General features: G+C 34.7%; 1 protein-coding gene across 4 annotated transcripts; it reads right to left on the reverse strand.

Moving 5' to 3' along the window:
* Nucleotides 1-8,770: 8,770 nt before the first annotated feature.
* On the reverse strand, nucleotides 8,771-22,263 carry LOC103491160 (uncharacterized). 4 transcript variants are annotated; one of them, XM_051088446.1, is made up of 13 exons: nucleotides 22,150-22,263; nucleotides 21,876-21,926; nucleotides 21,715-21,806; nucleotides 20,870-20,967; nucleotides 20,626-20,677; nucleotides 19,929-20,021; nucleotides 19,666-19,776; nucleotides 19,184-19,508; nucleotides 18,108-18,601; nucleotides 17,323-17,432; nucleotides 10,634-10,692; nucleotides 10,339-10,526; nucleotides 8,771-9,254 (listed from the first exon to the last, which is right to left on the reverse strand). In XM_051088446.1, exons 1-13 carry the CDS (start codon nucleotides 22,193-22,195, stop codon nucleotides 9,066-9,068), a joined length of 1,908 nt encoding a protein of 635 aa, XP_050944403.1. In that variant the 5' UTR covers nucleotides 22,196-22,263; the 3' UTR covers nucleotides 8,771-9,065. The 4 variants fall into 4 exon arrangements, with proteins under 4 accessions (XP_050944403.1, XP_008449209.1, XP_008449211.1 ...); XM_008450987.3 differs by having other exon boundaries at nucleotides 19,666-19,786; nucleotides 19,870-20,021; XM_008450989.3 differs by having other exon boundaries at nucleotides 21,876-21,929.
* Between the last annotated feature and the right edge of the window lie 370 nt (nucleotides 22,264-22,633).

Genomic DNA, 22,633 nt, shown 5'->3' on the forward strand with positions numbered 1-22,633 from the left:
ATTTTATTTTTTGGTATTCGAGAGAAAGAATCAGAGCAGTAAATATTAGAGATTGTATCCACAACACCATATATCAATCAATATACAAAGTTCAATTCCACGAATTAAATTTCTCCTGAAATCTCGTGTGAACAGTCCTTTTTGTCCATCGTCTTTCTTCTGCAATTTTTCTTTTCCTTTTCGTCATCTTTTTCTCTTCTTCTTCTACAAATTTTCTTTTTATTTTTCTTACAAATGTTATTTGGTTTAAGATCGTGTATCAAATATAAAAGATCTATTTTTTTTAATTTCTTTTTCAAATTATTAATTGGTTGTTTAAGATCTTATGTCAAATATAAAATATCGTGTAAAAAATCGTTGGGATATTAGATAGCCAAATCAAACGTTTATGTACTAAAATAGCCAAATCTAAATGATAACAATTGTGTAACAAAGAATCTTCAAAAAAAACGTTTAGATTTGGGTAGCCAAATTTAAACAATCAAATCTAAATGATCATGTATCAATTACAAATGATCGTGTATCAAAAAATCTTGAAAGAAATCGTTGATATTTGGCTACCCAATTTAAACGATCGTGTACTAAAAATAGCCAAATCTAAATTATTGTGTCAAAGAATCTTGAAAAAAAATCATTTAACGATCGTGTAGGAAAGAATAGCAAAATTTAAACGATCTTTACCAAATATATTAAGCACGTTGGGTGTCAATTAATCGCGGGACATTTTTGGTATTCCCCATTGTGAGCTTATGACATTTTTCTATTTTCAAAATTATTCTATACAATGTAAATATTTTGCCGTTTTGTTATATTTTTGAAAATACCCCAAAATAAAATCTGTTTTTTTTTTTAGATAATCATTTTGTTTACTTCTTCCGATTTTCATATTTTTTTTAATTTTGATTTTTAATGATTTTTTTAATATGGTTGCAAAAGGATTGTTAGAAAGTACTCCTTCGATGATTGCAAAACCAAAATCTTATGTAGATTTTTTTTTATTATAGTTGTTGAATTTTCCTAAAAGATCTGTTAAACCCTAAGCCAGACTAACCTTCTAATCTAGTTCGAAGTGTGAAACTACTCTTTGAAAGCGTCTTTATTGAAACTAAGAAAGACTAGTAAAATACATTTTGGCAAAATGCTGTAAAAATATCGGCAACATCTCCTTCGAAAAACAGACTGACCACACCTGCAAAAAAGAATAAAAAAAAAAAGGACTTGCACCTTTAAATTTATAATCTAAAAATAAGTATCTTGGATTGAGCTACTATGATGTTTACTCCATCCATAGCATCTGAAAAGTTTCCTGATTTATTCATTTTCTTGTTGCATCGACCGTCATCATTCACATTATGCGTACACTGCATAAGCACCGCTTACTTGATAAGAATAAGGCTAGTCGCTTGCATTTATTACAAAACATTAGTTCACAAATCACCCTCACAGGAGCGTATCCAAGAAAGCCACTCATGCAAGAGTGTACAGTTTAAGAAAATCCCCCAAATGCCTCTTCTCGCCTAGAGTTCTTTTGGTAGCAACTCTACTCTTTCCATTCTTTTGACAAAACTTCCAAAATGACAGTGCTTTCCTTAAGACTTCTACCTATACTAACCCTTTGGATCATTTACTTTCTTTTCCTACCAGTTTAGAATTATACTTTACATGTGTCATTCTACCGCTTTACCGCACTATGAAGTTAAACCAAACCCAACATGTAAGCCAACGATCAACTCTCGATTTGACATTTCCTCAAGATACAAAGCTTATCATCTCGGAAAGCCAAACCTTTCTCTGTACTATCTTCTAAAAAAGCTAAACTCCTTTTTCCCACTTTTTCTTCCTTGCGATATGCTACAACCGCTTGCCTATTTTACAACTTCTAATCGAGTTACTTTGCTCTAATCGCCTAACTCTTCTTGTGATAGGACTCTTTCGTTAGGCCAACTTGTCTCTCTCACCTTCTCTCAGTGCGACTTCCTTTCTTTCAAATTTTATCTTTAGAACGATCAATCTTTTCATTTTAGAAGGATCATCTCACTCGTTAACGCCTCTCTTCTTCAACTAGACTCCATTTCTCGATTCTAGGCCTCACATTTAATGCGAAAGAATTTGATTGCAAAACAAAAGAATTTTATTGATAGTGAATCAAAAGTACATTTAACACGAGTACAAGCCTTCTCAAGTTCAAACATAAGGTTTTTAAAATAACATCTTGATTTCTTTCGCCTAACACTACATGCTATGCGATTTCACAGAGGCCACTATCAGGTAATGCATTCAAAAGGACACGTTAGGCAATCAAGGTGGCAAGTTCGATGCTGGATGTCGTTCACTACCTGGGGGAGGAGGGATAAAACAAAACATTTGAAAGGTTAGATGAAAAACGTCTAATGAGTAGGGTTCTTTATGAACACTTTTACAATCCAAAAGTTGTCTTATTGTGTTATAATTATTTTTGTCAAAACATGCAATATAAACATCTTGTGTCTCAATAGATAATACATTATGTTCAAAACAATTCCTCCCAATAGGTTAGGTAGTGACACAATTCAAATTCCTTTAGTAACATTCGTAAATCACATGGAAGGACTTCTTTTTTCCTTAAATCAAGTTTAAGGCTCATTTCATGTGGAGGCGCGTTTTTTCTTACAGTCTCATCATCTTATTACAGAATCATTTTGCACGTTAATTACATCTTTGTACCCTTTCCTCAGCTCAAGCATTTACTACACTCTTTTGCCAAGTTGCAGCTATGCAGAGAGGTCTCAACGCATTTAGCAAGTTTCCATCAATTCCAGTTTGCGTAATGCATCTTCCAATGCAAGAATAGACAACAAGCAAAAGGCATCCCATACCGGAACACATAGCAAGTATGAGACATTTTATTTCAGAACACACAACAAGAATAGAGCATCTTATCCCATATCACACAACAATGATAAAGCATCTTACACTAAAAGTGCGATACTTCTATTGCATAGGGTACAAGAGTCATCTTGATTTATTGTTTTAATTCACATCAAAACTTACGCATTTGAAAATCCATATCTTTGGAATCATAGGAGAACTCATCTATATTTAAGGTTTCAAGTGAAACATATTGAAAGAATTAAACACATTGGAAATCCCTTTTTGTTTTGAAAACGTTTTTAAGGGAGAACTACTCACAAATAATTTGGCTACGTTGCCTACTCTTTAGCTCCGAATCCTTCTGTACTTTCTTGCACTTCACGTTGGTTTTAAGATTTTGAAGATTTCTAAAAAACTTCAAAATTCTCTCAATTCTTTCTCAAATTATCGTAAGGTAGAAGCAGCTTAAAAACTAATTGGACTTCACCTATTTATAAGCCCTTTTGGTGGCATTTTATGTGTAGAAATAATGACTTCTGTCTGGTGGCCAGAGTAATCATTCACAAGGTGCCATGTGTCTCTGCCAAATCCTTATCTTGGATTTAGATTGAATAGCAAGGTTAAATCATTCGCCAACCTACTGACGCAATGGCTCTGTCACCATTTTGGGTGAAGTGAGCCCACTGCCTAACAGTTCATCACCTCAAATTTTCCAATAAGCCTCTCTTTTATTGGGTAGACTATCTTTGTCGCATAAAGGGTAGATCGTGATCAGAGTCTCACAGTATTCTCACACCGCATAAGATTTAAGACACGAGATAGATTCATTTAGAAAACTAATTCTTCGTGTTTGACTCTAGACTTACCAGGAAACCTTTCACTGTTTGAACTTGGGCGAGATTAAAAAAAATGGTCATGTAACGCCCCAAACATTAAGGTAATTTTGGATTTAATTATCTTGGTTTAATTTATGAAAAATTCATAACAAACCAGTAAAATATTTACGGCCCGTGTAACAAAGCCCATGAAGTTAGTCATTTTTTAAATATTTCAGTTTTGTCCTCTCATCTTTCTTCTTCTCTTCGCTATGATTTCTTTCCATTGCCTTTCTTCTTTTTCTTTCTTGTTTTTTTTTTTGCAAATTGTTATTTGGTTCAAGATCGTGTATCAAATATAAAATATCTATTTTTTCAAACTTTTATTTGGTTGTTCAAGATCGTGTAGACTTGAAAAAAAAAAGTCGTTTAGATTTGGGTAGCCAAATTTAAACAATCATGTACAAAAAATATCGATGATGTATAAAGAATCTTGAAATAATTGTTTAGATTGGGATAGCCAAATCTAAACGCTCGTGTAAAAAAAATTAACGATCGTGCAAACAAATCTGCACGATCGTGTACCAAAAGAATTTTAAAAAAATTAAAAATCGTTTAGCCAAATCTAAACGATCGTATACCAAAGAATCTTGAAAAAATAAAGGATCGTGTACCAAAAGAATCTTAAAAAAAATTATACCCAAATCCAAACAATCGTGTAACCAAATTAAACGATAGAATTGAAAAATTAAATTGTTTAGATTTAACTATCCAAATCTAAACAATCGTGTATCAAACAATAGTCAAATCCAAACGATCGTGTACTAAATAGATTATGTGTGTTATTGACGGCGTGGTTGACGGGGCATTTTTTGTATTTTTCATTGTGGCATGTGGCTCTTTTCGTTTTTAAATTGTTCTATACAGTGTAAATATTTTGCCGCTTTATTATATTTTTTAAATATAACAATTAAATTAAATGATTTATTTTCTCAATTCTATCGTTTAATTTTGTTGCACGATCGTTTAACCAAATCTAAACAATTATTTTAAAAGTTTGGTACACGATTGTTTAAATTTGGCTAAACAATTTTTTTTTAATTCTTTTGATACACAATCGTTTAGATTTATCTACACGATCATTTATTTTTTTTACACAATCGTTTAGATTTGACTACCCCAATCTAAACTATTTTCTTCAAGATTCTTTATACATGATCCTTAAGATTTTTCTATTTTTTGTACTATTTTTTGTACACGATTGTTTAGATTTGGGTAGGTACACGTAAAAAAATAATATGAAAAGAAGAAAGACGATAGAAAAAAATTGCAGCGGAAGATGAAGAAAATAAGAAAGACGATAGAAATAAATTGCAGCGTAGAGGAGAAGAAAGACAGAAAGGCAAACCTGAAATATTAAAAAAAAACTAACTTCATGGGCTTTGTTACACGGGCTGTAATTACTTTGGAAAAAGAAAAAGTTGATTGGATTGGATTGGATTAAATGAGGAAAAAATAGGGATTTGATTGGTTTTGGAAAATGAATGATTAAATAAAAGAAAATAGTATTAATAATAATAATAATATTATTATTATTATATAGTTATTAAAGATCCTTTTGGTTTGCATGCATCATCTTCTTCCTCCCTCATGTTATCCTAGCACTACCCACCTCTGTTTGCTCACCTCACCATCAACCACCTCTTTGTCACTCGTAGCACTCCGATAAGCTTCACCGTCTGCCGCACGACTCATCAACAACCAAGACGGTCCTTTTTCGTCCAAGCCTAGTCGCGAAACTAAAAGTCGTCCCATTAAGCAAAGTCGTTTGCTCCGGTGTGTTCGCGTTCTCTTCTCCATTCAGTGCCTAGACGAGTCATGTCGTCGATCATTCCATCTCTCTCCTTTAACCGCTCGAGACCCACACCGTCCAAGTCTCCACGTTGAGCTTCGCCTAGTCTGCGCTGAGAACGTAACCAAGTCGTGTGCGTTACAGTTTGAGTCAAGTTCCCCCTAGATCGAGTTGTGCGTTCTTCTCAAGACGATCTACCTAGTCTAGAGTCGAACTTCCTTTTTCTCCCCCAGCCGTGCAAGCCCCTACTAGTTAAGTCGAGCCACGCGCAAGCCAAGCCAATGCAGCCTCTTTCCTTTAAGCAAGTTTAGCCATTTGGTATTTCTCTTTGGTGAGTTCTTGACTTGGGTTAGGTATACCCATCAAGTGTTAATTATTGGTTTATGATAAATTAACTTTGGGATTCAAAGTCAGGTTATTTTTGTTTGAAGGTTGTTGACGAATTCTTGAAGCAATTTGTAGAATTTTTCCTGCAAGTTTGAATCTTTTTCAACCTCAGTTTTCTGATCGAGTTATTTAGAAAACTCTCAATTGCAATTATCAGTTAGAAAATAATTATTTTAGCTAATCTCGAGGTAAGGGATTTCTACTACTAAACTTTATACTGAAGTTGAATGTATTGACTGATATATGTAGATTAGAATGTATTGATGGTTTACACTGATAACTAAATTGAGATGGTTTGACCGTTATGCGTAGTTTAAAATATATTGATGACTCGTACTGTTGGCTGAACTGTGATATGCACTAGCGTGTTTATTTCTAACTGGCTATGTGTTGAGAAGAAGTATTGCTGATAGTTTTAATTGTGCTTTGATGTGACTGTCTTGGACTGTTTTATAATGGATCGACGGAAAACTCAAGCTTTATCTATAGGGCAGTGTACCTAGCAGGCACAGTGTCCTATGGGATCACCACATGTTGTGCATCCTTCGAGATCACTAACTAATATGTGCATTCTACAGGATCACTATACTGATATATATGTATCCTACGGGATCACTATACTGATATGTGCATTCTTCAGGATCACCAGACTAATATGTGCATCCTTTGGGATCACTAGACCAATTTGTGCATCCTACGGGAACACTAGATTGATATGTGCATCCTTTGGAATCACTAGACTGATTTGTACATCCTATGGGACACTAGATTGATTTATGCATCCTTCATGATCATTAGACTGATTGTGCATTTTTCGGGATCACTAGACTAATTGACGTGTATCCTACAAGATCACAAGACTGTTATGATGTAGGGTACCTCCTAATAGGAAGCTAACCGTTTTTACCCGTAGCAAGACCAATAGTGGGTCTCTTACTGAATATACTCTTATACTCATCCTTTCATGTTTAACTTATTCAGGCAAAGGTATTACGAGAGGCAGACCACGAGGGACAAAAAGGACTCGTGAATGCCATGTGGGATTATCTTTTAAAACGCCTCCGCTTACCGTTTTATTGTTTTTTTTTCTTTTGAATTCTGTCAATTGAAATGAATTTATTGTGTAGAACAATTGTTTATTTCAAGGTGACTCAAAACATAAATATTTTGAACTTTTATTTGGTTTAAAACAGGATCCGGATTAAATTTTTCTTTTATGTTTATTTTGAAATAGTTTGTACAATCTTTTATGTTTAAATAATTGGTCTTTGGGTTTAATAATGACCTCAGTTTAGTTTGAAAAGTTAGGTGGTTACAAGTTAGCTTCATAGTCTTTTTTATTTTGTTGAACTAGACATAAATATTTTGTCGATTTGTTATATTTATAAAAATTAACCTTTTATTTTGATAATTAGAAAAATGCCTTTTATTCTATCATTCAAAAGAGGAGAGATAGTTAGGAGAGAAAAGAAAGGAAAAAGAATTAATTACACTGTAATTGGAGATTATTACCATGGAGGGTTTCGTGAAAGTTCTCTCGTGGGCTACCGATGGGATATCTATATGACCTACAATAGTATTTATATGTAGAAAGAATGTAATTAGTCATTGGACCAAGTCCATAAATACATCAAACTTAAAAATAATTAAAAAAATTAGATAACCAAGTCATCTAAATTGTACTTGATCCATGCTAAACGATACCTATAATTTTGGTAGTGATATTGTGGAGATGTCATTAGCCGGAGAAACAAACAAAATTTGACATGTTTTTTGGATTTGATGTCACGGTAATCAATGGTACATCTTTAAGGAATAGATATGAAACTTCATTTAAAAAAAAATCTAACTAAAGCGGTTAATACCATTCAACGTGTTAAAGATAATTTAGGAGAATCAATATTTATGCTAAAAATTTGCATGTCAAAATTAGTTACAGTTTAACTAAAAACCACTCAAGGTTATTTTAGAGTTAGTCAAAATTCAAAACACGTTAGATGCTCATGTTTGCTACTCTTCTTATAAATCAGGTTTGCTATTCTCTCAAATAATAGTGTAATTGCCGCTAGAAACCTGAATCTCCCCAAGATTTAATCCAACAAAATGAAGTTCGTGTGTGAACAAAAATTAGCTAAATAGCTTTGATGATGATGCCAAATGGGTAAAGAAAATCTTATCTTCTTCTTCACTTCTCATTTTGACAAAAAGTGGTTATATGATGGAAAAATACAAAAGGCTCTCTCTAAGTACACTTTACTCATTTCTTTCTTCTGTCAGAGATATTTGAAATGGAGATGAAGAACAAAATGAAAGAGAGATTATGCATACACTGAGAGAAGCACACAGAAAAATTGAAAAGAAAAGAGAGTTTTAGAGAGAGAGATAATTCAGAGGGAGAAACATTCATTTCCTTTTCAAAACCAATTGCAATGAAATTTTCTCAAATTGAAAAGAAAGGAGAAATATACAAAGTCACGCTACCGCTTTCTTCTCCCTTCAGTTTCCAGTTTTCAGTCTCCCTCTCTTCTATTATTAAAATAAATAAATAAATGATCACAACCTCACTTATGTACACACCTACGTGGTAATTTGTAATTTATTCATTAAACAAACTATTTAGTACAACTTTTAAAATTACAAATTTAATTTTTCAACTTTTAAATTATTTTAAACTTACAAATCTACATTATACAAAATTAAAAAATTTATGATTTCAAATTTATACCTAACAAATAAATTGATTTTTAAATACAATTTGAATAAAAAAAGGTTTATATAAAAAAAAAAAAATTATCCTTTTTCTAAAACATTTTTTCTCTAATCAATCCTAACAAACTCATACCCGTATTTCAAGTTAATTCTGGTATCCAAGAATCAGACTCATCTAACATAAACAAGAACATTCAACTTGATAGAATTTCATTACCTCATTTTTACAATTGCCAAAGTTACTAAATGAAGGACTATTCCTAAAGCATACTTACATCCAACATTCTCCATGAATAAACTTACGGTCTTTTATGTAGTGATGATATAAAGATGGAGCAATCAGAATTTGTTTATGTACGAAATTAGAGTGAGCTGAGGAAAGAGTGGATTTACAAGGAGGAGATGGCAGGGTGCTGCTTGTTCAAAACTGAAAGTTAGGCTGACCTTGTTTCTTATAGGGACTCAGCAAATTGAGGGGCCTCCAGGTCTACTTCTTGTCTCATTATACATGTCATTAGCCATTCAATGTTGAAAGTCCATATCCCTTTTTCTACAGCCACCAAGGCTTCCTCCACATCTTCCTCGCACGCCACAAAGATCGTTTTTGATACGTTGTTTACTTTATCTAGCTTGTGAATCACCTAAATTTTCAAGCATAATGAATTCGCCAAATGAGAAAAAAAATGTATATACTACAAGGAAATTGCAAAAATTAAACCCACCAAAAAATATTAAACAAACTCTCGTTCTAGTCCCTAAACTTTTCCATCTTTTCCTAACTTTCAAAATGCTTCTAGTGAGATATATTCGAATCACATATCGCAGATGACTAAAATGGATAAATAAATATTAACTGACAAAATAATTTACTAAATACTAAAACCGTTAGTTGGCTACTTTTTGGAAGCTCGATGACTAAAATGGATGATTTGAAATTTCCAAGGACAAAAAAATCATATTATTTTTTGTCCGTGGATAAAGAAATAAAATGGATGTTTTGAAAGTTCAAGATCAAAGACAAGCTAAACAATAAAATGTTGCCACCAGAAAACAATATATTCCTCCATAATTAGAAACATGGATGTACTTGTACACCAAAGCACAAAAGTAACTCCAGATTTCGATCTAGAGACAATTAAAACTTGAACAAATTTGATAATTAAAGAAACACGGAGATGGCCATATGACCCCTTTGCATAGACTTTTTACATTACATGCTCAATTCCTAGGATCAAAACGAACATAAATATTAAAGACTTAAGAAGCACATACACTCAAGTTTGGCTAGCATATCAATAACCAATATGTATGGAACACTTGGAGAACACATGTTCCACACTAGTTAGTACAGTAGATGTGTTAGACAACAATTACTGAACTCATGGCTTTGAATAAGTTTTGAGAGTGAAAGACAAACTCATTTTTAAGCATATAAATATACAAACTTATTGACTTTGAATTTCTATATAAATATGATACATACTTTTTAAATTGTATATATTAAAAACTCTGTTCTAGCACTATCCTAGATTTTTAAAAAAAAATAAATGACGTGTCATCATATCCATGTTCTATTGACCCAATGTCTAGAATTCGTATATGTGCTTGTTTGTTGAGAACTTCACGTCTTCATTAGAAGGGAGGCTAGCCATATATAGTGGTTGTATATGTAACATAGAGAACCAAACCTAGTATTCGAGATTTGTACAATAACAGAGAACTTACATGTCCACCGGCTGACTTGACTATAAGGGATAGAGTTTTAGGTGGTGGTTGGGCGTGAGCTGATATGCAAACATCATACCCTTCGAATAAAGCTCCAGGACGTGCTTTTGCTCTCAGAACTGTTGTTTTTAGGCTGGCTCGATACTTCGATGTGTAGTCATCATCATTTAGTATGCAAGGCAACTCGTCTGCAGATCAATAAAGGATTAATCGATCACAAAAATTAGTAATACGAAAAAAATTAAGTGGAAGAAAATACATGATGCTTAGATACTAGCAAGCCGTTCGAACTCACCAACAAATCTGCCTTCCCGGTAGCTTTCCTTTAACCAACTGGAGGAGACAATCCAAGCTCTGAGCAATTTACAGTGAACTTGCAATTTTAGTAACAAGATATAGTAAAAATTATGAGCAAGAGCACACTGACACGCTTGAAGCCACATGGAAATGCATATGCTCGATAATCATGGAGAACGTTAACAGGAGAAAACAAAGTTAAGAACACTAGCTTGAAGAACAAAAGATATTCTACAACATAAAATCTTCAAAAACACATTGCTTAAAATCAAGTTTACTAATATAAAAGGTAACATATTACGTTCCACTCTCACACTACTGAAGTTCAACATTTCACATGCCTACCATTTCAGAGAAATCAAATACCACTCTCAAATATAATTGTAAAAAGCATAAATGGGTAAAGAAAAAGCATAGAGAAATGCAAAAGAATCCTTGGCTTTGATATATTGATAGGTAAAGAATATCAGCCATAGATGCCCGGGAGAAGAACTTGTTAGACCCCCAATTATACACCAATACTGTAAAAGAGAGAAGAATGTAACTAATTGTTAAAAAATCTGTTAAGGGTAGGGGGGACCACACGGAAGGAATATAAATAGCAAGATGAGAGAGAAAGTTAGTTTTCATTGTGGAAGTTCTATTATGTAAGCTCTTGAGAGATAGGGTTACGGTTTAGAAGCTTGTTCTATCAAATTACAAATTGTAATTCGATTTCGTTTTCTACATTGTAAGAATTCTATATCGAAATTCAATAAAGAAACTTCATTCTCTACTTGAGATTTTGTGTTGGATCAAATCCAACATATTGGTATCAGAGCAAATCCTGGAAAAGACGAAGAAGATGGCAAAGAAGTATGAAGAACGATTCGAATCGCTGGAACAAGAGGTGTCTGAGATGAAAGTCGAACTATAGAAATTGCTGGTGATGGAGGAGAAGTTATCAATGATCATGAAGAACATCGAACGACTGAATGTGCAAGGCGAGAAACAACAGCAACAACAGCAAGCCTTGATGAAAAACTTGGATCAATTGAGCACGAAGGCCGATAACCAGCAACAACAGCACCAGGTACTTATGAAATATATTGAAAGTATCGTTAATGAGAAATCGGTTACTACTTCCGATACGAAAGGTTCTAGTAAATCGATGGAAATTGGCAGAAAGAAGATTGAGAGTATGACGATAAGTAAAGAACAATTAGAAGAAACAAAGAAAAATACGAAGGAAAAAGAAGATAAAAGCGTTGATCGAAACAAGTTCAGAAAAGTTGAAATGCCTGTTTTTGATGGAAACAGTCCGAATTTGTGGTTATTCAAAGGCAATCATTATTTCCAAATCCATAAACTATCAAATTCGAAGAAGATGACCGTCTTTGTGATTAGTTTCGACGGACCAACACTTGACTGGTACTGATCACAAGAAGAGCACGAAAAGTTTAACGATTAGCCAGATTTGAAAAGAAGGTTGTTGGAGAGAATTCGATCTATTAGAGAAGGCTCATTGTATGGGAGATTTCTCACAATTAAGCAAACTTCGATCGTAGAAGAGTATAGGAATTTGTTTGATCGTTTGGTGGCACCAGTAACGGATCTCTCGAACAAAGTGCTAGAGGAAACTTTCATGAATGGATTGTTTCCGTTGATTAGAGCTGAAGTAGAGTTTTCAGAACCTGTTGGGCTTCCACAAATGATGCAATTGAAATCAGAGAGATAATTAGGAAGGAGGCTAACCTATCCAAATATTCAGGAGGGAAATATCCTTATATTTCAGCAAATTACAACAAACCTAATACTTTTCCAGTTTCAAACGAAGGTAAGGCTGACGCTACAATTCCAATGAGGACTATCACTTTGAAAGGAACGGCAAGTGGAGAAAACAAAAAGGAAGGTCCTAGTAAACGGTTGTTTGATGCCGAATTCAAAGCCACGAGAGAAAAGGGCTATGTTTCAAGTGTGATGAAAAGTATCATACGGGACGTAAGTGCAAAGAAATTGAGCAAAGAGAATTGAGAATGTTCGTGGTGAGAGCTGATAACGTGGAAGAAGAGATCATAGAAGAAGATTATTACGAATAGAAGGAGTTGAACATGTTTGAAATGGATGGAGGAGTTAATGTTGTCGTGGAGTTATCAATCAATTCAGTGGTTGGTTTTACGAATCCTAGTACCATGAAGGTTAGAGGACAAATACTAGGAGAAGAAGTTGTTGTCCTAATAGATTGTGGAGTCACCCACAATTTCATCTCAGATAAGTTGGTGAATGAATTGAAGCTGCATACCAAGGGTAACTCCCAGTATGGGATTATCCTAGGGTCTAGAATTGCTATTAAAGGGAAGGGAGTATGTGAGAATGTAGAAATCATGTTGAATGACTGGAGAGTGACGGCAGATTTTCTGCCATTGGAGTTAGAGGGAGTTGATGCAATATTAGGAATGCCCTGGCTTTACTCCTTGGGAGTTACTGAAATGGATCGGAGAAACCTTACTATGATTTTCATTCACGAAAAGAATAAAGTAGTGATTAAGGGAGATCCGAGTCGGACAAAGACTAGGGTTGGCTTGAAAACATTTATGAAAACCTAAACTGATTTAGATTAGGGGTACTTAGTAGAGTGTAGAGCTTTGGAGGGAGGTTTAATTCTATCTGAAGAGACGGTTGAAGAAGAGATGAATAAGGTACCTGAGAAAGTACAAAAGATGTTAACAAAGTTTGATGATGTATTTGAATGGCCAAAGAAGTTGCCTCCGAGAAGGGCAATTGAGCACCATATACACCTGAAAACAGGGACTAATCCAGTGCATGTAAGACCTTATAGATATGCATTTCAATAGAAGGCAAAGAGGGAGAGACTTGTTGATGAGATGTTGTCTTCTGGAGTTATACAACCAAGCACTGAACCATATTTAAGCCCAGTGTTGCTGGTAAAGGAAAAGGATGGAAGCTAAAGATTTTGTGTAGACTATCGAGCCCTCAACAATGTAACCATTTCAAATAAGTTTCCTATTCCTGTCATTAAGGAATTATTTGATGAACTTAACGATGCGAATCTGTTCTCAAAGATTGACTTAAACTGGTTATCATCAGATTAGGATGCATAAGGAAGACATAGAAAAACAGCCTTTAGAACTCATGAAGGGCACTATGAATTCTTAGTAATGCCCTTTGGTCTAACAAATGCTCCAGCTACATTTCAGTCACTTATGAACTCTATTTTTCGATCTTACCTAAGGAAATTTTTTCTAGCCTTTTTCGATGATATATTGATCTATAGTAGAGGGATGGATGAGCACTTGCAACACTTGGAGATTGTGCTGGAAGTACTGCGTGAGCATAAACTATATGCTAACAAGAAAAAATGCAGTTTTGCTTACCAAAGAGTTGAGTATCTTGGCCACATTGTTTCGAGAAAAGGAGTGGAGGTTGATCCAAAAAAGATCAGATCAATCAAGCAATGCCCTGTTCCAACCAATGTGCGAGAAGTAAGGGGATTTCTTGGGCTAACCGGATACTATAGAAGGTTCATTCAACACTATGGTTCCATTGCGGCTCCTTTAACTCAATTGTTAAAGTTGGGAGCATTTAAGTGGAATGATAAAGCTCAATTAGCTTTCACAAGACTGCAAGAAGCCATGATGACATTTCCCATGTTAGCATTGCCTGACTTTAGTGTGCCATTTGAAGTTGAAAAGGATGCTTCAGGGTATGGTGCAGGGGCGATATTAATGCAGAATAACAGGCCAATAGCATTCTTAAATCATACATTAACCCTAAGAGATCTGGCAAAGCCTGTGTATGAGAGAGAGCTAATGGTTGTAGTATCGGCTGTTCAACGTTTGAGACCGTATTTGTTGGGGAGAAAGTTCTTAGTGAAGACTGACCAAAGATCTCTTAAGTTCCTGCTTAAACAAAGGGTGATTCAGCCTCAGTATCAAAAGTGGATTGCAAAGTTGTTGGGTTACTCATTTGAAGTTTGTTTACAAGCTTGGGTTGGAGAATGAGGCTGCAGAAGCATTGTCAAGGATTCCTCCAACAGTGCATCTTAACCAATTGACTGCTCCAGCACTAATAGATTTGAAGATCATTAAGGAAGAGGTTGAGAAGGATGAGCATCTTAAAGAAATCTTAGTGAAGCTCCGGAATGGTGAAGTGCAAAAATATACTTTATAGCAAGACATGCTACAGTATAAAGGGAGATTGGTGATTGCAAAAAAATCATCGTTGATTCCAACCATCCTTCAAATTTATCATTACTCTGTTTTTGGTGGACGTTACGAGTTTCTTAGAACGTATAAAAGGCTGACAGGCGAATTGTTCCGGCAAGGAATGAAAGGTGATATGCAAAGTATTGTGAAGAGTGCGCTATGTGCCAAAGCAACAAGACAATGTCCGTTACTCCAGCTGGGTTGTTGAGACCATTGGAATTCCAAACAGAGTATGGGATGATATTTCGATGGATTTCATTGAAGGGTTGCCCAAGGCGGCTGGCTTTAAAGTAATTCTGATGGTGGTGGATCGTTTTAGTAAGTATGCTAACTTCCTAACTCTTAAACACCCCTTTGATGCTACGGTTGTTGCTGAACTATTTGTTAAGGAAGTGGTTAGATTGCATGGTTTTCCACAATCTATTGTTTCTGATAGAGATAAAAAATTTCTAAGCAATTTTTGGAAGGAGTTATTTCAGCTGGCTGGAACCAAGTTGAATAGGAGCACAGCATATCACCCTCAAATGGATGGGCAAACTGAGGTGGTTAACCGATCAATGGAAGTCTATTTGTGCTGTTTTTGTGGTGAGAGACCAAAAGAGTAGATCAAATGGATCAGTAGGGCTGAATATTGGTATAATTTGACATACCAGAGGTCACTGGGAGTATCTCTTTTTCAGGCTGTTTATGGCAGATCACCCCTACCGCTTGTGTTCTATAGGGATCATGACACTTCCAATTCGACACTTGATGAAGGAGCCCTTAAGGAACATTTGAGAGAGGCACAACAATAGATGAAAACTTATGTTGATTTGAAGCGCAGACATGTGGAATTTGAGGAGGGTGATATGGTTTACTTGAAGTTACGGTCGTATAGACAAGTTACAATGAGGAGAAGAAGAAATGAGAAACTATCTCCTAAATACTTCAGCCCTTATAAAGTCATTAAAAGAATTGGGCCAGTGGTTTACAAATTGGAGTTGCCGTCTTCTGCTACTATTCATCCTGTATTTCATACATCTCAGCTGAAGAGAGCTTTCAGGGAATGTCAGAATCCACAAGAATTAGCTCCTTATATGATTGAGAATCATGAATGGTTAGTAGTACCGAATAAGGTTTATGGATATCAAAAGAATGATCAAGGATTCTGGGAAGTCTTGATGCGCTGGAAGGGATTACCTAGACACGAGGTAACGTGAGAAAAGCATGATGACTTCCAACAGTCATTCCCTGATTTCCACCTTGAGGACAAGGTGAAACTAGAGTGGGAATGTAATGTTAGACCCTCAATTATACACCAATACCGTAGAAGAGAGAAGAATGTAACTAATTGTTAAAAAATCTGTTTAGGGTAGGGGGGACCACACAGAAGGAATATAAATAGCAAGATGAGAGAGAAAGTTAGTTAGTTTTCATTGTGGAAGTTCTATTCTATAAGCTCTTGAGAGATAGGGTTACGGTTTAGAGAGAGACTCATTCTATCGAATTACAGATTGTAGTTCGATTTCGTTTTCTACATTGTAAGAGTTCTATATCGAAATTCAATAAAGAAACTTCATTCTCTACTTGAGAATTTGTGTTGGAATTGTGATCCAACAGAACTCTTATAAATACACACTCAACGCAGATTATCCGGGAGACCCTCCATAAGAATTCTATTAGGATACTTCCTAACAAGAACAAGGTCTTAATTTATTATAATGTAACTGTAAGAAAATACAAGATAAAACCAAGTACTAGGCACTTGGAACCTCCTTCTTGAGTACACTCACCCAAGCCCTAGATCACTCCCAAGAATTCTCCCCACTTACCCTCCCTCCATTTATAACAAGATGTAACCGCCCTAGTAACCACACTTACATAATAACTATAGTAACCACACTTAATAATAACTACTAGTAACCACACTTACACAATAACTACTAGTAACTTCCTAAATATCTAATTACCATTATACCTCTAACCCTATACTAATCTAATTACCCTTATACCCCTAAACCTATACTAATCTAGGTATCTAACAAATTTCATAACAGAATGTATTAGGGGAAGAAGGAAATCAAGGATAAAACACTAGCTAGCCAGCAAATATCTTTCATTAGTGAGCTTGGGCCATTTTACACGTAAAAAGGGAAAAGCCTGAAACCCAAATAATCCTAATGGTTGTCTTAACAACCACTACCCACCATCACGATAGAAACAACTGGAAAGGAAGAGCATGATACAATCCAACTCAAACATAAGAATTGGTTTTGACATTTAACTAAAAATAAACATGCAGTAGAATAAGAAACTATGCTCTGTTAGATTTAGAAGGTCGCAACAATTTCCAGCCTAAGCACAACTATGAGGCAATTGAAGAATAACAGCAAAGGCCTTGTGTGCATGGTATCGCTAACTTTTGTGCAAATGAGATGATTATCGGTATTCAAAGGTCAAAAGGACACATAGAAGAGTGTTCGTCTAAGGTTGCAAGACTAACCCTGAACAGAGAGCAGTGCAAAAATTTAGAGTTTTCCGCACTTTTCCTGTAATGACATGAGTGCTTGTACTCCCATCAGCAGTGAGAGAACCACCAAGCTCCTCAATCACCTGAATCAGAAAACAACTACACATTAGCAAAGTCACAATTTGGAATAAACATAATTTTTTATATTAATATTTTATAAAAAAAATTATACAGCTAATGCCATACAAAACAGATACAGAAATACTATAAAATCTACAAGATCCATAAAATAAGCATGTGAACACGTATCCGAAGATACATATTCGTAAGTTAGAAAGACCGAGATCAAAAAATGTCATAATTAAATAACAGCATTTATATTATGGGTAGTTTCAAGCTTCATTTGTCTATTCTAGGTAGGGATAGTGAATAATGTTTAAAAATAATATAAAGATTGAATCCCTAAGCTTCATGTGCTTGCATAGTATACATGGGGCTGGAAGAGTAGGGGCTGTATGAGCCAAGGAGCTGGAAGAGTAGGAGTAGGGAAGTGTGGAGATCTCCCCTCTTTGTTTGGCCCAAAGTGTTCGTGGACTCCCAACAAGAAAATTTCAATTTTATGCCTTATTGCTCCTTAGGTCCTGGGCCCTAAGAGTTCAAAACCTTCTAGATTTCACAACTTCTTGGATCACTCTTTGTCCCAAAAAATCTTTAAAGAATACTAAGCTAAGGATATAAAACTTCAATACCATCATAGAAAATCTCATAAAAGAAACATGAATGATGAATATTTTAGAAGACTAAAATTCGTGTCGTACCTTCATGAGCTGAGTTTTCTTAGCTTCGTCCGCAATATTCATCAGCATAATTTTAAATGATTTTCCTAATGTGTTCTCTTCACAATTGAGATCCTCTGATGCCACATTTACACTTCCAAATTCTTGACAGAAATTTTGTGTATACTTATTGGTTGGTTTTTTAGGATAAATACTTGATAAAATCTCATGCTTTGAATTAGCTAAAGAGCATGCTTGAGAGCAGGCATTGTATCCATTACTTTTAGGAACAAGATTTTTGTTAGAGTCTGAATGGAAATGGTCCAGATTAACTCCTTTTACTTTCTTTGACTTCAGCGAAGAAAGTGATGCTTCCCAAACTCTCTTTGCGCTCTGTTTAGAGCAAGAACAATGTGTCTCATCCAAATTACCAATAGTATTGGATAATTCTGCAATACTAGCTGTCGTGTTGTTCTCTATTTCTGCAAAAGAAACTGGACCATTGCTGTCATGCACTGCATCCTGGTTCTGAGGATCTGTTAGCAACAACCCAGGTTTTAAACAATGTGATAAACATAGGAAAAAAAATTAAGGAAAAAAAAAAAGCAAACTTTACATCGAAGGAGACAATCAGATAGTGGACAAAAAATCAGATCAATCTTAATTGATTGAGATAGATTCAGGCCAAACTACTTTGTATCAGTTCTCTTGGACACTTTTAGATGTAGATATCAAGTAGATTCAAATAATGGCAAAACTAAAGTGGCTATTTCACCTGCCCAAGTTGCATACATCTTGATCAATTTCACAAAACAACTGCACCAACCTACTACATTTAGTTGCCAAAAAACTCGCAAGATATAAAATTTAAGAAGGTGACCACCTGGCTTGAGCTTATTCCCTCTAACCCTTTGTCTACTTAGATTGGTTTTTATTAGCCACTATTTCAATCTATAGTGGTACCTAGGATCTTCATACCTGTTATTACTTACTATTTCATGTTATGAACCATTCATGAACAGAATGGTTTAAATAAACCGTTATGAGATAATTAAGCAACATATGGAGAATAATTTAAATTGTACTATCTTGTAGAACAAAACCTGAATTACACATACCCTGAATTTCATTTTCTTCTCCAAGGGGCACTAAAGTTACAAACTCATCGGGTTGAAAATTCAAAATTTGAATGGTATGCTGATCAGTTGCATTTGAAACGTTGCAACCTTGACTGGCAACACTGATTCTTGCAGCATAAGGGGCTTCAGGCTTTAGTAGAGAACGTAACTTTGGCAAGTCAGCCGAACACATTGAAATTCCCTGAATGTGTGAAATCATGAGAGTAGAACCACCAGGAAAGCATAACGCTCTACGAATGTCAGCTCTAACAGGTATTCTACGAACTTTACCCTTTGTGTCCACTTCTGCTATGGACAAAAAGCCCTGCATTCACTTCAAATATTAGGAATTTTCCAAATAGCATATAAAGTAACGTGTTTTCAGAAGATAAGTAAAAGTTGTGTGATGCAAATTTGTTTCAACAGAAAACAAATCTACACCATGTTTATTAATTATAACAGATGAGTACAATCACTATTACCTGTTTGGACCAAAACCCTTCAGATTCCTTGTCTCCCCAACAGAATATTGTACGGATGCCAACACTTTGAAGTCTTTTTCTAAGTTCCATGTATAGAATGTGGCCAAAACCCTGAAAGAGGCTAGTACACTAAAATGTAAGTTTCAAATCTTCAATGAATCCAAAAGTAGAGCGGATTACTTCCATTATGCGTTAATTCAATACCAAACAGAGCACCCGACCCTTCCTCCCGTGGGAGAGGGGGTAGAGGCAATGAGAGAGACCTTGTGTTGGTAAGCTAAACTGACAGCAGCAAGAGGAATCTCAGCATATTGTGTGTCGGCAGGGACTATTTGGTAGGTAATTGCAGCGATGACCTGTAAGAAGGGAGATAAATGGGAATTAGAAATCTTTAAAAATTAAAAATAAATAAATAAATAAAGCCATTTACTCTTTAACAAGAAATAATTCATTTCAGTTACGAGATGTCTTTGCATAAGATATTTTTATCTCAATCATACAAATCATCAAATATTTGACCTTTTCAAACCCTATTATCTCAGGAAAACGAATAGATACCAATGAGACATACAACAACAAGAAGGTAAAGATGTAAATAGATAAACTTTCAACAATGTGGTGATAAAGATTTACATTGATGGTGACTTGTTAAGTTTGGAATTTCAGTCGTGTTATTAATAACAAGAAAAAAGGGGAAACATGAATATTGAATATAAAAATAGTTACGTAGTAAGCCTAAGCCCTGAAAAGTGTACGAATTCTTTACTATACACAAGGTCATGAAAAAGTTCTGAAAATGGTTCCATAAAAAATGCATCCACGGGAACTTTGGAAACTGGCAATTGAATATTTATATAATTGATATAACAGCGATCGCTATCCTGACAAGATGGCATGCCTTTGTTCTTTATGCAAGGAAAAATGCCAAACAATTGGTAGTAACAATGTGCAAAAGCTTACCAATCCTGAATCAACCTCAGATTTGGATTCCAAGAGCAATGTACAATATTTCCTGCAGGAAACAGAGCTGATCATCAAAACTCATAGTAGAGTATTACATTTAAACATCGTCATCAAAATAACTTTAGACAGGAAAGATTAACTTTGAGAGGTATCAAATATATATCATCATTAATCACGAGTGCACACACCATAATAAACCATGCAATTGAAACAGGGAAAAGGTAAGGAACAAACTATATACCCATTAGATAAACATTTTTCCATAAAAGTTGATTGTTTTCCAGTATTTGCAGCATAGGCCATTGTGGGTAATTCCCTTTTGTATAGTTGCAATACGTCCTGCAAAAAGCAGCACAAAAAGAGTTTGAAAGTGACCAAGAAAAGGCAAGTTACTTGACCAGGATTAAAATCAGTAAGTGCCATAGAAAATAATAATATTAATTAGCTTTGGTGATAAATGAAGATCTGTAAATAGTATAATTCTCTGATTTTGTTGGAAATCTTTGTAAAAATTCAAAATATAAGGATAAAAATAGTGAAACTCGCAAAGTACAGTCCGCAAGTAGATAACTTAATTAAAGAGTTTTTCTACAACAAAAAGATAGACTCATCGAGGACTTCTTTTGATCATGGGCAATTGGAATGTCTTTATCTAAACTCTTTTGAGCTGACTTTTTGTTGGTGAAAGAATACCTCATCTTTCCTTCATCTTCTGTAATCTTTTGGGCGTCAATTTATGTTTCGTATGTTTAACAAAACAAATGGTTTTTTTTATGATATACAATATACAGCTCTTATGTAATACTAGACCGTCAAGTGGCCAATTACTCTCCTTGTGTTGTATCGTCCACCCCTATCCCCAATTTTTTAAGTAAAACTGAATATTTCAGAACATAGAAACTTTGTTTATTATGCTCCAATCTTCCATTGAGATTTCAGTGCAAAGCAAAGCGGGGGTTAGCCCATTACAATTCATGTGATTTGGCTATGTTTTCTTTAATTAATACCCGTAACAAACCAGAGGGAGGTAAAAAAAAAAAAAGTGAACAGTGAAACCAACACCAAAAGATAGGCACAGATATCTACCTGAAGATAAGATTTACTATAACTATCAAAATCATTTGGATTAACGAGCACAAACGAGTACTCCCCTTGAGAGCGACACTTTTCTCCAACACCTAAACAAATCCAAAGTAAGAAAACAAAAAATGAATTCGTACATTTATTCAAGCATCGTATCTTATTACCTTTTCCAACGCACTCATGATGATTAACATCAACAGCATGTCCCTCCTTCCCTACTAGCCCAAATCAACAAACAAAAGGAGCAAATTACATACTAAAAAAGTGGCATCAGAAACAATAACTACATCAACCTTCAACCATCAGAAACTTAATCCGAAAACCCTAGTCCTCGTTAAGCAATTCTAGTACTGGAGCAACGGAACAAAGAATGAAAGAAGCAACAAAATCATGGAGAGAATCTACGGAATAACAAGTATTGATTGTGAAGATGCTTACCGATGAAGATTGAAGAGCGACGTGTAGGTTTCTTTCTCGGAGCCATTGTTGTGGGATTCCTCTTAGCTTCTTGTGAAAGTTTTGGAGCGCAGACAAATATAATTTCAATCGGCGGGAAGAAGAACAGTTTATATATAATTATATTATATAAAATCTCATATATGGACTTTTTTTAGTCCGTTTTACCCTTATAAGTATTTTTAATGTTTATTGATAACAATTTTGTCATTAACTTCAGGCCGTGAATTTTAACCATTTCTCTTTGTTTCTTTAACTATTTCAATATTTAATTGAAAAATATTTACGACCCTAATTAACTTTTGGAAGAATTTGTAAAGGTATGATAATAAATTCAAAAAAGTCTCTTTTAGAATTCTCTAATCCACACTTTCACCAATTTATTCGATATAAATATATGGTACCCTTGCTTCCTTACGACAACAAAAATGGAGAGGGAAGTGCAATGAGACAAGAAATATAAGAA

The sequence above is a fragment of the Cucumis melo genome, chromosome 8, assembly GCF_025177605.1.
Source record: "Cucumis melo cultivar AY chromosome 8, USDA_Cmelo_AY_1.0, whole genome shotgun sequence".
Classification (NCBI taxonomy): domain Eukaryota; kingdom Viridiplantae; phylum Streptophyta; class Magnoliopsida; order Cucurbitales; family Cucurbitaceae; genus Cucumis; species Cucumis melo.

Excerpts from the sequence above, each read along its gene's own strand:
- LOC103491160 (XM_008450986.3), bottom strand. The coding sequence starts at position 22,195 with ATGGCTCCGAGAAAGAAACCTACACGTCGCTCTTCAATCTTCATCG. Across the intron at positions 20,678-20,869 it reads GAAAAATGTTTATCTAATGG|GAAATATTGTACATTGCTCT; the intron begins GTATATAGTTTG and ends TGTTTCCTGCAG. Across the intron at positions 17,433-18,107 it reads AGAAAACTCAGCTCATGAAG|GTGATTGAGGAGCTTGGTGG; the intron begins GTACGACACGAA and ends TTTCTGATTCAG.